This window comes from Scyliorhinus canicula, chromosome 12, assembly GCF_902713615.1.
Source record: "Scyliorhinus canicula chromosome 12, sScyCan1.1, whole genome shotgun sequence".
Lineage (NCBI taxonomy): Eukaryota > Metazoa > Chordata > Chondrichthyes > Carcharhiniformes > Scyliorhinidae > Scyliorhinus > Scyliorhinus canicula.
This window is the reverse complement of record NC_052157.1, coordinates 2,803,687-2,820,858: the sequence shown is the minus strand read 5'-3', so window position 1 is coordinate 2,820,858 and position 17,172 is coordinate 2,803,687. Positions and strand designations below refer to the sequence as shown.

Here is a 17,172-nt window from a genome sequence, read left to right as displayed (position 1 = left end):
CTCCCTCCATAGCAAGAACATCCTTCCTCAGATAAGGACACCAAAACTGCAGAGAATACTCCAGGTGTGGCCTCACCAATGCCCTATACAATTGCAGTAAAACTATTCCTGTACTCAAATCCTCTCGTCATGAAGGCCAACATACCATTTGCCTTCTTTACTGCCTGCTGTACCTGTGCGCTTACTTTCAGCGACTGACGCACGAGGACACCAAAGTCTCGCTGAGTATCCATCTCTCAATTTACACCCATTCAAACAATAATCTGCCTTCTTATTTTTGCCACCGAAGTGGATAACCTCACATTTATCCACATTATACTGCATCAGCCATGCATGTGCCCAATCACTCAGCCTGTCCAAATCACACCTGTTATGACTGGCATGAGGACCACGGGGAGTTATTGTTAATCTGCCCGTAGGACAGGTGAAGTTTGAGCTTCCCAGATAGGGGGCGGAGGCCACTGAGCTGTCACTTGTTACGAACGAACATAAAAGCAGGGCCTGGGGTGGTTAGCTCTCCCAGTAAGTACTGTACTGTACTGGGAGTGAGGTACAGCACTGAGCAGAATATTGTAAATAGTTAAATAAACCTGGGATCTCTTACCGCTGGCTTCCTCAAGTTACTAATTTTTAAAATATTTTTATTCAAAGAGGGTTTTCATTGTAACAAAGTGGAACAAGGCAGTAACATACAGCAAGCACTATCACAACATAAACCAACCCAAACCCATTCCCCCGGCCCCAACCCACAGAAACAAACAAAACTTAATAAACACCAAACCTTCCCCAACAGCCGATAGTGACCCTCCTTGAAAAGGGAGAAGAAAGGCCACCGTCTTGAGTACAACCCTTCCACTGACCCCTGGTGTACTTGACCTTCTTGAGATGCAACCATTTCATTAAATCACCCAGCCAGAGGGGCTTCCAGTGATGGGGGGGGGGGGGGGGGGGGGGAGGCTGCCACACACAGGAGGGCTCCCCCTCGAGAATAGAATTTTCATGGGTTTTAACGTCCGGTCCCAGGGGCAACGGAGGCTGAAAAAGCTGCGAGAAGGCACAGGGAGGAGAAATGTCCGAGCTTGGGGAAAAAAACGGCCGTGAAAAAGGGGGTTAATGAAAGTCCGCTGGTGAGTGGAAAAGTCAGCGCAGGAACTGTAAGGAAAGCGGAGGCTGGAGCACCAGGGGAGGCCCCATCGCTCACAGCAGAAGAAATTAGCAAAGTGATGGTTGTGGAACTTGAAAAACAGTTCAGAAAGCACATGGAAGCGATGAAGAAGGAGATGGGGGCGGTATTGAAAGTGCTGGTGGAGGAGCCGATTGCCCCAGTGAGGGTGGCGGTATCAAGCACAGCGGCGGAGGTGCGGGAGCAAGGGGAGATACTGAAGGAAGTGAAAGAGGTATTATCGCAGCACAGTGATCAACTCACCTCGATGGGGAAGGAGTTGCAGAAGGTGACAGAGACCAACAAGGGTCTGCGAGCCAAAATGGAAAACTGATCCAGGCGGCAGAATCTTAGGATCGTGGGTCTGCCTGAAGGGGTGGAAGGCCCGTGGTGTTTCCATAGGTACAGTATGAAGGAGAAGGTCTTGTGCTGGGCAAAGCGGAAGCAGGTGGTGCAGTGGGCTGGAGCCGGTATACGCATACACCAGGGCTTTACAATGGAGCTGGCGAGGAGGCGGGCTGCCTTCAGCCGGGTGAAGAAGGCACTGTACATCAGCAAGGTGCAGTGCGGCATAGTATATCCGGCTAAGTTGAGGGTTACCTACAAATCCAAGGACTTTTATTTTGGGACAGCGGAAGCGGCGGAGGAGTTTGTGAAGGCAGAAGGACTGTGGCAGAATTGAGAAATGGGACTGAGAGCAGATCGTGTACCGATCTAGCCTCATGTCACTTTCTTTTTCACTATGTGTTGGTGTATGTACTAAATGAGACAACGCTGTATATTTGGACAAGGGAAGAGTTGGGACTTTCATTTGCAATGATGGTTCTTTGGGGCCTGGGTGTGTATGCGGGGGTTGTGTGCTGAAGGGGATCTCTTGGTTTTCCCGGGACCGGGCAAGGAGGAAGGAGACCCGGGCGGGGGCCTCCACGCTGGCCGGTTTAAGCCGGCCAGTGAATGGGAGTGAGATGGGGGGAGGGGCTGCGGCCATGGGAACCGGTAGAACAGGCTTCGGTGAGTCTAGCTGGGGTGAAAAGTTGGCGGAAAGAACCGAGGTTGGGGGGAGGTGTTTACAAGAGGAAGTGGAGGGGAGGAGTTTGGGAGGGGGGTGGGGGTGTCTACAATTCATGGGTGCCTCCACCCAAGCAGAATTCTCCTCCGGGTTATTCACAAGGTGAGGCCGAGGACGGGGAGGTCCGTCTTCAGCCCCATCTGCAGCACCGACAAGTCCGATACACTTGAACTGGCCACCAACGGGTACCCAAAATCACTGACATGGTGTTGAAAAAGGAGACCCATGGGCTGGTTTAGCACAGTGAGCTAAACAGCTGGCTTGTACTGCAGAATAATGCCAGCAGCGTGGGTTCAATTCCCGTACTGGCCTCCCTGAACAGGCGCCGGAATGTGGCGACTAGGGGCTTTTCACAGTAACTACATTGAAGCCTACTCGTGACAATAAGCAATTATTATGATAAAAGACCAACACATGTGCATATGTTCTGGGCCCCCTAGAACAGGGTTCACACCTATCCTCCACCCCCAGGAATAAACCACTCATCCACGCCCTGGCCAGGTGCACCCTGTGCGGCTCGTTGAATTGGGTCAAGCTGAGACTTGTACAAGAGGAGGTGGAGTCGGCCCTGTGAAGAGCCTCACCCCACACACTCCCATCAAAAACTGGACCCAATTTACCCTCCCACTTTCTTTTTACTTCCTCCAGTGAAGCCTGCTTCGATCCGCCAATAGATATCCAGGTTCCTTCCCTCGCCCAACTCAGGCAAGGATAGAACCCTATTCGAGAGCGAGGGCAACAGTGCCAGAGGAAATTAAAATAAAAGTCGTGACCCTGAAAGTACCTCAATACATTCGCTGTCGGGAGCTGGAGCTTCACCAACAACTCGTCCATACCCACAAACCTACCTTCAATAGGCATGTCCCCAAACCTCTCCAACCCCTCCCTCTCCCATGCCAAGAATGATGAATCCAAGACAGACGGCACAAACAAATGGTTCCTGCAGATAGAGGCCAACATTGATGTGGAGCCCAGCATAAAATGCTGCCTAAACTGCCTCCCCCACTCAACCCTATCGAACACCGTCTCCGCGCCCATCGAAATAATCACCTCTGGCTCAGTCCCTCAGGAGGGCGACAACACAACATTCAACAATCTCCTAACATTAGCCCACAACTCTCAGCCCGTAACAAATCCAGTCTGCTCCTCCGAGATCACCCCTAGTAGGCAGGGTTCCAACCCACTGCCAACACTTTAACCAACAACGTAGTTGGTTTAGCACAATGGGCTAAACAGCTGGCTTGTAATGCAGAACAAGGCCAGCAGCGCGGGTTCAATTCCTGTACCAGCCTCCCCGAAAAGGTGCCAAATATGTGGCGACTAGGGACTTTTCACAGTAACTTCAGTGAAGCCTACTTGTGACAATAAGCGATTATTATTAACAGCGTTCAACAACAAAATAAGCCAATATGGCCCATGTTCCATGGGATCCTTGTGCTTCTTCTGTATCAAGGAAATCGATGTCTGTGCCAGCATGGCCAGGAACAACTCCCGGGACACGGAATCATTAAAGATATCCAGCAGAAGTGGGCCCAACTGACCAGGAAACTGTTTATAAAACTCAATGGGGAACCCATCCGGACTCGGTGCTTTGCCTAATTACTTACCCGACTCCGGCCCGATCGGCGTCTCCATCAGTTTCTCTCCTGCACCACCTCCGGGAAGGTCAACCCACCCCAAAATTACCTCGTTGCTGAACTCTCCTCCAGAGCCTCTGACTCGTACAACCCAGGGTAGAAGGCCTCAAACAGCTCATTAACCTCCCCTGGGGCAGAAACCAGCCCACCACCCGTGTCCCTAACCCAGTAGGCTGCCTGCCGCCTCAGCTGGTGAGCGAGCAGGCGACTGGCCTTCTCCCCATACTCATAAAAAGTCCTCTTGAACGTCGCAGTTGGCTCACGGCCTTACCCGTTGACAATATCTCTAAATCCATTTGCAATTTCTTCCTGTCCGTCAATAACTCTGGTGTCGGGGCGATCGAGCGGTCCATCTCGAGATTGGTGTCCACCAGTGCCTGCCTCTCCACCTTCCCAGATTTATCACTTTATAAGAGATTATCTACCCCCCCCCCCCCCCCCCCCCCCCCCCTCCCAACAACCGCCTTCGGGGCTTCCCAGGTGAGACCGCCTCGTTCCTGATGAACCAATGTACTCCCCAATAGCACGGGATACCCAGAATCCCTTCTCCGTGAGCAATGCTGCGTCCGCTCTCCACGTGGGTCGCTGAGAGTGGCCCATCTCCAACATGAGGCCTACAAAATGTGGAGCATGATCCAAAATAAGATTGGCAAGTAGCCCCCCCCCCCCCCCACCCCAGGGAGAAGCGACCTACCCAAACCCCATTCAGGAGTAAACCCCGTGGATATGGGGAATAAATGCAAACAGCCTCAGAAACTTCAATCTCCACAGGTCTGTCCCCCCATTGGTCTGTTCCATGAAGAGCAACAACTCCTTTGCTACCCCTGATGTACTCAGAAATTTGGGGCTCGACCTATCCATAGACATAGACGTAGAGTTTACAGTGCAGACGGAGGCCATTCGGCCCATCGAGTCTGCACCGGCTCTTGGAAAGAGCACTCTACCCAAGCCCACACCTCCACTCTATCCCCATAACCCAGTAACCCCACCCAACACTAAGGGCAATTTTGGACACTAAGGGCAATTTAGCATGGCCAATCCACCTAACCTGCACACCTTTGGACTGTGGGAGGAAACCGGAGCACCCGGAGGAAACCCACGCAGACACGGGGAGAACGTGCAGACTCCGCACAGTGACCCAAGCCGGGAATCTAACCTGGGACCATGGACGCTGTGAAGCAATTGTGCTAACCACTATGCTACCCCAACCTAGGATCCAAAACACAATTAAAGTCCCCTCCCATAATTATCTGATGCAAATCGAGATCTGGGATAGAAGCCAGCGCCTTGTTAATGAAGGCCGTGACCTCCAGTTCGGTGCATACACATTAACCAAAACCATTCCATGTCCGGTAACGACCAACCGAAGATTACATATCTGCCACCTGGGTCTGCCAATGTATTTTTTTTTAATGTATTTTATGACAAACGTGTATCAAAAAAAGTTAAAGCACATCACATTTTCCACGGGTGGAACAAACCATTACAAGGGGACATAAATTTAAGGTGAATGGTGGAAGATATAGGGGGGATGTCAGAGGTAGGTTCTTTACCCAGAGAGTAGTGGGGGCATGGAATGCACTGCCTGTGGAAGTAGTTGAGTCGGAAACGTTAGGGACCTTCAAGCGGCTATTGGATAGGTATATGGATTATGGTAGAATAATGGAGTGTCGATTAATTTGTTCTTAAGGGCAGCACGGTAGCATTGTGGATAGCACAATTGCTTCACAGCTCCAGGGTCCCAGGTTCGATTCCCCGCTGGGTCACTGTCTGTGCGGAGTCTGCACGTTCTCCCCGTGTCTGCGTGGGTTTCCTCCGGGTGCTCCGGTTTCCTCCCACAGTCCAAAGATGTGCAGGTTGGGTGGATTGGCCATGCTAAATTGCCCTTAGTGTCCAAAATTCTATGATAATCTATGATTAACCTAGGACAAAAGTTCGGCACAACATCGTGGGCCGAAGGGCCTGTTCTGTGCTGTATTTCTCTATGAATCTATGAATCAACATACTGGGAAACATAATTCCCAACAATCAATTATATAGTCTGTACAACTGACCCCCCCCCCCCCTCCCCCCGCTGACCCAGGATCAGCCATAGCCACCATGTGAGGCAATCCAGCAGCGCCCCAAATTGCGCCAGCTCCGGGCCCACTCAAGGTGGCTGGACATCCCCATCAAGCCAGTCCAAAATCAAAGGAACCGTCACCATCAGCAGTCCACCCCCACCCCCCCCCCCCCACACCCAGCCCCACCCCACCCTGAAGGCCAAGAAACCCACAGATGAACAAAAGCCCCTTGCCCTGTCCCCAAACCCAAACAAAACAAACCCCCAATGGTAACGAGCTGGAGACAGCTCCCCCTCTCCACTCTCGTTAACCCGCTATACTGCTGGCAGCTGACCCCCGCACAGGGTAGAAATCAATGACCGATGCCAACTAAACAGTGTATCAACGATCAGCAACCCCCCCAAACCAAACTTCAACACCCAACAATGCTCCAAAACAAACTCCAACAATGCAGTATACAAACCCCAACTTCACCCAGAAAACACCCTCCCCCAACAAACTCAGTCACAACCCCAAGCCCTTCCTCACATCACAAAAATCCCACAAGAAATATAATTACAGCTGGGCTTAACAGTGAAGAAACAACAAACTCATCCCCAGTCCGTTATTCTCGACAAACTCATTCACATCCTCCGGAGAATCGGAGTAGTCTCTGTCCTTGAAAGGCACCCGAAGACGAGCTGGGTAGACCACACCGGACCTCACGCTGCTCTTGTACAGAGCGGCCTTGGCCGTGGCTTTGTTACACCGCACGCCCTCTCGTCAGCTCAGTCCCATTATATTCTGATGGCAAGGCCCTGCCATCTACATCTCAATGGTCCTTCGCCCACCTCAGGACCTGCTCCTTATCCACGCTTCAATGAATCCTGACTGTGATTGGCCATGGTGGCTTCCCCGAGCTGGACTTCTGCCTCAGCAGCCGATGGGCCCGGTCCAACTCAGAGGGTCGGAAAGACCCCCTCTCCCACCAACCTCCCAAACATCTTTGACATGCAGTCCATAGAGTTTGAGCCCTCCAGCAACCCAACGATTCTTGTGTTTCGCCATCCGGAGCGGTTCTCCCGATCATCAGCCTGGGCCTTTAGCACCCGAAGCGCCTCAGCCAACACCACCATCTCTGCCTCCAGGGAGGCAATCCGATTACTATGGTCAGAGAGCGCCACCTTCACCTTCTGTATCATCTCCCCTTGTACCTCTATCTGCCAGTCCATCTCGTCCATGGCCAACCAAATTGGGGTCAAAGCCCCTCCATTACCTTCTCCGGACCCTCAGCAACTCATTCGGCACAACATCGAGGGCCGAAGGGCCTGTTCTGTGCTGTACTGTTCTATGCAGCACGGTAGCCTTGTGGATAGCACAATTGCTTCACAGCTCCAGGGTCCCAAGTTCGATTCCAGCTTGGGTCACTGTCTGTGTGGAGTCTGCACATCCTCCCCGTGTGTGCGTGGGTTCCTCCGGGTGCTCCGGTTTCCTCCCACAGTCCAAAGATGTGCGAGTTAGGTGGATTGGCCATGCTAAATTGCCCTTCGTGTGCAAAATTGTCCTTAGTGTTGGGTGGGGTTAATGGGGATAGGGTGGAGGTGTTGACCTTGGATAGGGGGTAGGGTGCTCTTTCCAAGAGCTGGTGCAGACTCGATGGGCCGAATGGCCTCCTTCTGCACTGTAAATTCTTTGTAATTCTATGTTCTATGTTCTATGCCTGCCACTGCTTCTTAAATTCATCAGTCAGGAAGCTAACCACCGTCTCAGTTGACCACTGAGATGCCAACGACACAGCGGAAGCCTCTGCCATGTTCCCCTCTGCTGAGGCTTGAAGAACGTCTGAGTCTGAAAATGAACCATTGCCCGACTTCTGCCTTGTGTGATATTTACCGGGCATTACTCGTACGAGGGGTTCAAACTACATCAACTTCCTCCAAAAGAAATCACTCATAAATCAGGCAAAATGGGCCAAAAACAAAGTACCCTGGCGGGAGTCACCACCTGTGTGCCTGCTCTCCACATTGCTGACATCAGAAATCCAAAACATTAATATATAATGTGAACAATTGGGGTCCTAGCACTGATCCCTGCGGTACCCCACTAGACACTGCCTGCCATTCAGAAAAATATCCATTCATTTCTACTCTTTGCTTCCTGTCTGCTAACCAGCTTTCTATCCATATCAGGACAGTACCCATGTACTTTAACTTTACACAGTAATCTGCTCTGTGAGACCTCTTCTTTTATACTCTGTCCTACCGTGTATTTACGATTAAGGGCCAGTACACCTTTCGCACAAGTGACTTCTTGCCCTCTTAATCTCTAATCGCAACCTTCTACCTTCCGGTTTCCTGAACTTAGGTCATCGCTGTCTCATGTGCTAATACCATCATTAATTGACAGAGCCACATCTCCACCTGCCTATGCAATCTTTATTTTCTTTACAATTTCAACATACTCGGGTGTGTTACCTCTCTGTATCGTCAGTGTTCTGATCTCTGCTGCCACCCACCCCTTGTCTCTTTACCTTTTCCACTCTGTAGCATGTTGTAGACTCTCATGTTTCCCATTTGTTTTTTATTTCTGGTTTCGAGACCTCGGTTTGTTTTAATTCCGCAATCCGGAGATATTCAGACTTGTTTTTTCCCGTTCAGAGTGAATGCCTCTCTGATGATCTCATCCGTCAGCATGTCAAGGTCTAAATTGTTGCATATCAAGTTATACTTTGCTGATCAGGGCAAAAAAAGTCAAATAACTTGTCAACAAGTTACTCATCTAATGCTCACCTCCAGTCCAAATTCCTACACCGTGTCCATGTTAGACCAGCATGGTAGCATTGTGGACAGCACAATTGCTTCACAGCTCCAGGGTCCCAGGTTCGATTCCGGCTTGGGTCACTGTCTGTGCGGAGTCTGCACATCCTCCCCGTGTGTGCGTGGGTTTCCCCCGGGTGCTCCGGTTTCCTCCCACAGTCCAAAGATGTGCAGGTTAGGTGTATTGGCCATGGTAAATTGCCCTTAGTGTCCAAATTTGCCCTTAGTGTTGGGTGGGGTGTATGGGGATAGGGTGGAGGTGTTGACCTTGGGTAGGGTGCTCTTTCTAAGAGCAGGAGCCGGTGCAGTCTCGATGGGCTGAATGGTCTCCTTCTGCACTGTAAATTCTATGATTATGTAACAAATCAGACTCTGTAAACCAGTCCTGGATTGTGGAATCACCAAGGGGCTTTTCACAGTAACTTCATTGAAGTCTACTTGTGACAATAAGCGATTGTTATATTATTATTACTACAGAATCATAGAATTTACAGTGCAGAAGGAGGCCATTTGGCCCATCAGGTCTGCACCGGCCCTTAAAAGAGCACCCTACTTAAGTCCCACACCTCCACCCTATCCCCGTAACCCCTTTTTGGACACTAAGGGCAAATGATCATAGCCAATCCACCTAACCTGCACATCGATGGACTGTGAGAGGAAGCCGGAGCAGCCGGAGGAAACCCACGCACACACAGGGAGGATGTGCAGATGACTTCTTTTGTAAATGTAAATGCAATAGCTGTAAGTGGTGAGACTGATCTCCGTTGTAGTGAGTTGGGCTCTCTGCTCCTGATCCCTGCTAAACAAACCCTCAGATAAATCAGGTGAGGACAGGATCTGCTTCAGCTGTGATGCTGTCCACAATGGAAATGTTTGCCTCGCTCACTATCCAGGTACACCCATAGCAGGTACCCTGCGGGATTCGCAGCCATTGAAACTCTATCCAGCAAGACTCCCTCTCCAGGGGGGGTGGAGGAACATCAGTTGAGAACAGGTGAGAAAAGGCTCAGAAGCTAGAATCATAGAATTTACAGTGCAGAAGGAGGCCATTCGGCCTAGCATGTCTGCACCAGCCCTTGGAAAGAGCACGCCGCCCAAGACCACACCTCCACCCTATCCCCGTAACCCAGCAACCCAACCTAAACCTTTTTGGACACTAAGGGCAATTTATCATGGCCAATCCACCTAACCTGCACGTCTTTGGATTGTGGGAGGAAACCGGAGCACCCGGAGGAAACCCACGCAGACATGGGGAGAACGTGCAGACTCGGCACAGACCCAAGCCAGGAATCGAACCTGGGAAGCTGGAACTGTGAAGCAATTGTGCTAACCACTGTGTTACCGTACCATCTGCTGATTGAGTTTGAACTCTGTGAACCGACCCTTGGTATTAACATTGCAAAATCTGTTCTCATCGTCCAGCAACAGCCTTCTGGTCTCACAGAAAAATGAGATGTATGAACTTGTGAGTGAGATAGGGGAGCCGATTTAATAATGTGAACAGAGCCAACCGGGTGTAATAGCTAAAACTCCATCACCGCAGCATATGATATTGTTGGATGTTTTTAACTCTGCCATTAACAAAATTATCCTCTCTCTTAGGTTTTCGTAGAACATACAGTGCAGAAGGAGGCCATTCGGCCCATCGAGTCTGCACCAACCCACTTAAGCCCTCACTTCCACCCTACCCCCGTAACCCACGGGGAGAACATGCAGACTCCGCGCAGACAGTGACCCAGCAGGGAATCGAACCTGGGACCCTGGCGCTGTGAAGCCACAGTGCTATCCACTTGTGCTACCGTGCTGCCCAACATATACTTTTCAATATACTTTGTTTTTTTCTGCAGACAATTCTGGAGCCTGATGCTAATTTCTGGTTCTTATTGACAGCGGAGTGAGGTCTGATGTGGGTCAGCAATTTGTCATTTTTCTCTCTCTCTCTTTTCAGGTTCTGCTCCTAGTTGTTTCTGCTCAAAATTTATACAAATAAGTATCGCTTTCAGTTAATCTGCATTTTTCGTTATATCAGTGAAGTATTTTCATGGGAGAACTAATTTGGAAATTTCCAGAAAGGATGATGATTGGTTATTTTTCTAGAAGGAAACTTGCTGTGGTTGCTGCCAGATGTGCGTTCATTGGATTGAGATGTGTTTTGCACACACAGGAGTTAGTGTATTGAACACTAAGCCTCAGCGTTTGTATTTATTACTGTGTTGGCAGACTTGTCTCTCCTACACATGGCATGCAAAAGACTGCAGAAAAATGGACAGGAATTGTGCCTGAGAAGATCAATTCTTCTGGCTGCCCGGTGTCCTGTAGAAGGAGAATGTTTGGCTGGTGGTCAAACATCTGCAGTGAAACCTTGTCATAAGCGAGCGGTACAAAGTGTCCTGAATACAATCTCTCCCTCCACAAGTGGAAAAGGAAAGCCAATTAGTGGTTTCACATATACTATTTGCAGAGCCCTAGTCATGCTGGAGATCGCTTCACAATAAAGGGGCGAATCATTCCCAAAATAAATCCTTTTAAAATCATAGAATCTCTACAGTGCAGGAGAAGGCCACTCAGCCCATCGAGTCTGCACCAATCCTCTGAAAGAGCACCCTACCTAGGCCCACTCCCCCACCCTATCCCCATAACCCCATCTAACCTGCACATCTTTGGACTGTAGGAGGAAACCGGAGCACCCGGAGGAAACCCACACAGACACGGGGAGAAGAGGTCAATTCTACACAGACCGTCACCCAAGGCCGGAATTGAACCCGTATCCCTGGAGCACTGAAGCAGCAGTGCCAGCCACTGTGCCGCTCCCTTTTGTAATACAATAGAAAATGAGCTGTGTTAAACTTATAAGCAGAAGACAAGCTATAAAAAAAAAGGTTTATTCTGAACATAGCTACTTCTATATTTAACTTCTAAAAACTCATCCCAACGTACCCGTGCCCCTCGACAGTATAGACCAGGCTGTGTCGTACTGATCGAAGATTCTTGCTGAATGGATGTGCTTACTTCTGGTGATAATATTATTTTTTAAAGTGGAAATTGGATAATGTATTGAAGGAGCCTTAAAGTTTCGCAGTGCTCCCATGATACACCTGCGCCTATTACTGGAGCTGATGGCTAACAATCTGTAGAAACAAAAATACTAGTGTTAAGCTCTGCATCTCAGAACGGCAGTGAATTCAGATTAGATTTACTGTAATCTTGGAAAATATTCATTTTTGTCTTGGAGATTTTTTTAGGAAGCTCAATATTCTGGAGCCTCTGTGTAGGCAGCCAGGGAGAGAGTGAGGAAGGTTATTAAATTAGTTTATGGGATAAAACATGCAATGTGTATAATGTGAGCTAGGGAGATGGGAAGGATATATTGCAGCTTTAAAGTGAACTGTGTGAAACATTAGAAAGAGGAGCACGTGGGGTTTATTTCACCTGTTTAACAATAAAAAGCACAGATAATGCCAGAGTGTTATAGCTACGTCTGTGTCCAGGCAAAAGTGATTTATATTCAAGGGCACCACTACTGGCTCGTGGCACCGAGGACCCAGGTTCGATCCCGGCTCTGGGTCACTGTCCGTGTGGATGTTTGCACAGTCTCCCGTGTCTGCGTGGGTCTGACCCTCACAACCCAAAAAGATGTGCAGGGTAGGTGGATTGGCCACACTAAATTGGCCCTTAATTGGAAAAAAAGAATTGGGTACTCTAAATTTATAATATAAAGTTATTTATATTCTCTGTGCATTAGAAGGGAAGTCACGTGTCACACAGCACCGGCTGTTCAAGGATTCTTGCTGAATGGATATACTTCTGGGGATAGTATCCTTTTCTAAACTGGAAATTGGACAATGGATTGAAGGAGCCCTACAGTTTCACAGTGCTCCCATGACACTGGACCGGGATGTCCCTAAGGAGATTTAGAGGTTCTGTCCTTACAAAAGGCAAATGATATCTCTAATTTCATTTTTGGTTTTTTTGTCAGATTATGTGAAGGGCTCAGTGTGCAGTTCCAGCACATGTTCGTTAAACAGCAGTGAAAACCCATACGCTACCATTAAAGACCCGCCAATGTTAACCTGCAAACATTCTGAAAGCAGCTACGTGGAGATGAAGTCCCCTGTTCACAGGGAGCCCCTCTACACGGAGACCGAGACCTCCACAAACAAAAACATCTACGAAGTTGGCAAGTGCTTTTCTGGAAGAGATAGAATTATTAGAAACCATCTAAAATTAGCCAGGATTCTTGTCAACATAAGTTTTAAAGCTATTGTACACAGGATGTCATAACTTTAGAAATGGATATTACAATTGGACTTCAATTATTCCCGTTGTCCCCACTCCCACTAACCCCATGTTCCCACTGACCCCACATTCCTGCTGTTGCAACATAACTGCAGCCTTCACTCCCACTTCAGCACTCTTGATCCATGTGGAGTTTCATGGGAGTCAGGGCTTTCTTTTGAACCAGTTAAAATGTAATGTTTTATTGGATTTTTACAGATTCCTTCACCCAGCAGAAGAATTAGTCACCCAACTCTTCCGTCTCTGGTAGACTCTGCTATCCTTGTAGCTCTGATAGTTATCAGGAAAGCAGCAGAGCATCCAACAGACCCAAGGGCCAACTTTCCTGATCTTTTCACAGTTGAAAATGTCAGCGAAAAGAGGCAGAGATTCAACTTGCTGGGTCTTAGTGTCTTTTTGTCAATTTTTATCCCAATCTGAGGGCTCGCTGATTGTGTGTTTGCCGATATTAAATGTATTCGACGCTTGTAAATCCTGTTACTCGGTTACAGACGAATCACGGAGAGATTACACTTGTGCTTCTCGGCAAAACTCAGCGGCTAATTGGGTAGGAAAGTCGAGTGGGTACAGTACTGAAAGCTATGGAGGAGTCTACAGCTTGTTTGCCTAGTTTAAGACCTGTTAACGGAGTTAAATACTCATGGTGGGATGGTCTCCCTCTGTTGCTGGCGGGTCAGGTACAGGCAGTTAAAATGAATGTGTTGCTGCGATTTCTGTTTATTTTTCAGTACCAACCTACTTTCCTGCCAAAGGCTTTTTTTCAGGGAGATTGAAGGGAGGATTACCTCGTTCATATGAGGAGGGAAGGTGGCCAGAGTGAGGAAGGTGCTGTTACAGAGGGGAAGGCAGGCAGGGGGTTTGGGTCTCCCGAACCTGATGTATTATTACTGGGCGGCGAATGTGGAGAAGGTGCGGAGCTGGGTCAGAGGGGTTGATTCCCAGTGGGTCAGAATGGAGGAGAGTTTGTATAGGGGGTCGGGACTGAAAGCACTAGCAACAGCGCCGCTCCCGATAGCCCCGGGGAAATACTCAGGGAGTCCAGTAATAATAGCTTCACTGAGAATTTGGAGGCAGTTTCGCCAACACTTCGGGTTGGGGGCAGGGTCAAGGGAAATGCCGATTCGGGGGAACCACAGATTTGAGCCAGGGAAGTGGGATGGAAGTTTTCGGAAATGGGAAGAGAAGGGGATTAAGACGCTAAAAGATTTGTTTCTTAGGGGGCCGGTTTGCAGGATTGAATGAGCTGGAAGCGAAGAATGGGCTGGAGCAGGGGGAAATGCTTAGATACATGCAGGTTCGGGATTTTGCCAGAAAGGAGATACAGAGCTTCCCGGTGGAGCCGGCCTCCACATTGCTGGAGGAGGTACTGACGACAAGGGGACTGGAGAAGGGGGCAGTGAGCAGTGTACGGAGCTATTTTAGACGAGGATAAGGCACCACTGGAAGGGATCAAAGCAAAGTGGGAGGAAGAGTTGGGAGAGGTTATAGAGGAGGGGGTCTGGTGTGATGTGCTCCGGAGAGTGAATGCCTCCACCTCATGTGCACGTTTGGGGCTGATACAGCTGAAGGTGGTATACAGAGCACACCTCACGAGGGCAAGGATGAGCCAATTCTTTGAAGGAGTAGAAGATGTGTGTGAGCGTTGCGGGGGAAGAGCGGGGGAAGAGGGGGGGGGGGTGCTAATCACGTTCATATGTTTTGGTTCTGTCCAAAGCTAGAGGATTATTGGAAGGAGGTTTCTAGGGTAATTTCCAAGGTGGTGCACGTGGAACTGGACCCGGGTCCCCAGGAGGCCATATTCGGGGTGTCGGACCAGCCTGGGTTGGAAACGGATGCGGAGGCAGATATCATAGCCTTCGCCTCGTTGATCGCCCGAAGGCAGATCCTGCTGGGATGGAGAGCGGCCTCTCCACCCTGTGCCCTGGCGTGGCGAGGGGACCTGCTGGAATACTTGACCCTTGAGAAGGTTAAGTTTGAACTGAGGGGAAGCTCGGAGGGGTTCTACAAGTCATGGACATTATTCATTATGCACTTTCAAGAACTGGATAACATCAAACATTAGTAAGGGGGGGGGGGGGGAGAAAATGGGTGGGAGGGTTGGGGGGCTGTGTATATTAATGGTGACTATGGGTAATCCCGGATTCCTTTTTGTCATTTATGTAAACATGCAGGCTAATGTCTGGGGTTTGGTGGGCGGATGGGATTGTTGTTATTGGGATTGACACATTTGTTGCTGATTATTGTTTATTGTTGGTGGGTGTAAATTTGGGAGAAAATGTGAAAAAGGAGAATAAAAATATTTTTTTTAAATACTCATGGTGATCCAGACAAGCAAAAATCCATTTTGAATATTCATTTGTTGCTGCAATTGTGACAATTTAAACGGATGGTCTCTTCAAACTCAATGCAATGACCATGTGAGACAATGAAGACATTTACGAGGGTAGAGACCAAGCAGCCTTTCCTTGTACCTGAACTTTCAATTGTTCTGAATTGACAGTAAATCAGTAAGCAGATCGGAATATTCAGAGGAAATCAAGTCTGTTATTCTCATTTAGCAGGTACTCATGGTTTTGGAGTTTCCAAAGACCAGCAGGAGGTCAGTTTTATTTGAGTTCCACGTATCTAACACGTGTTTTATTTTTTATTTTTTCCTAGAGCCAACAGTGAGCGTGGTTCGAGGTCAGGGAATAACCGCAAGCTGCAGCCAGAACCCATACGATCTGCCTAAGAACAGTCACATCCCAAGTCATTATGATTTGCTACCCGTGAGGCTCAGCCCAACACATATCCCAGACGACAAAGAGCATAACAAGCCAATCAAAGCATGACTTTGGTCAACTCACACTCTTCTTTCGAATCTGCTGCTTAACAAGAAATAGCAGCAGAGAAGACAATCTTTTTGCCCTTTTTTTGCTGAAACTCAAAGATGACTTTAAAATGAATTATAATCGTGAGCGTAACATGGACATTGCAGAAGGCAATCTGTCACCCTCCCTCATCTGAATATTCTTTGCTGCATGGTAATTGAAGAAGTACTTTCATATGATGAAATTGAAGCGAGGGGGTTCGTTTCCAGACTTGGAAATGGATTTTATATAACAACCCAGTTTGTCTACACCACCTAGTTCAACAAGGACAACAATAAATTAGTTGATTAACCTGTAACTGAGAGTGTCAGGAAGATGATTAAACCTAACAGCAGGAAAATTATACATTGGAGGGGCAATTTGATTATGGGGGAGGAGAAAGAACAAACAAAATCTGGCAAACATTTCTTTGACATTAATCTTTGTTACTAAATGCTGACGACTTACTGAAATAGATCCATTGTTTAAGATAATTGATCACTCTAGTAGACATTTCAAACCAACGGGGGTAGTGTACAGAACATCAATAGAATGTTTCCAAAAGGTCTCTTCATTGCAGTCTGAAGCATTGACAATGTCAAATAGTTTATTAAGATAGTGAAGGAGTAAGGAATGTGGGGTTCCTACACCACTTTACAACTTCAATATTTCAGGAATTGTTCCAGAGTTCAATTGCGATTGTAGTTGAATCATAGAATCTATTTGCAGAAGCAGGCCATTCAGCCCATTGAGTCTACAACAACCCCTGAAAGAGCACCCTGCCGAAGCCCACACCTCCACCCTATTCCCGCAACCCCACCTAACTTTTGGACACTAAGGGCAATTTAGCATAACCAATCCACCTAACCTGCACATCTTTGGACTGCGGGAGGAAACCGGAGTACCCGGAGGAAAGCCATGCAGACACAGGGAGAACGTGCAGACTCCGCACAGAGTGACTCAAGCTGGGAATTGACCCGGGTCCCTGACACTGTGAAGCAATAGTGCTAACCGCTGTGCTACCGTGCTGCCCATGAGGCGATTATTATCTAGGCTGAAGGAACATGATGAAAGTGAAGCAACATTTACAGTGTGCAATAGCTGGGCAAGTCTCTGGCTAGGACGTATCAAAGCCTCAACTAAGGAGACCCAAACTGAATCCCAACCTTTGCCAACCTGTATATGGTGAATGGTCGAGGATGGGTTTACCTGCTAGGATTGTCTGTGAGGGGGCCAAGGGAAGTTCTACCTAAATCATACTTTAGTTAACTAAGCGATAGGCAGGTGGTGGGCTTAATCAT

General features: G+C 48.5%; 1 protein-coding gene across 6 annotated transcripts in view; it reads left to right on the top strand.

The window, feature by feature from the left end:
• megf11 (multiple EGF-like-domains 11) overlaps positions 1-16,700 on the top strand; it is a 514,753-nt gene extending 498,053 nt beyond the window's left edge. For 4 of the 6 annotated variants that reach the window (XM_038813980.1, XM_038813977.1, XM_038813976.1 and 1 more), the window contains 2 exons: positions 12,703-12,903; positions 15,681-16,700. In XM_038813980.1, coding sequence (XP_038669908.1) covers positions 12,703-12,903; positions 15,681-15,853 — 374 coding nt within the window. In that variant the 3' untranslated portion in view covers positions 15,854-16,700. The remainder of the gene's footprint in view (positions 1-12,702; positions 12,904-15,680) is intronic. The other 2 variants (XM_038813978.1, XM_038813981.1) reach the window with 1 other exon arrangement.
• Positions 16,701-17,172: the final 472 nt, after the last annotated feature.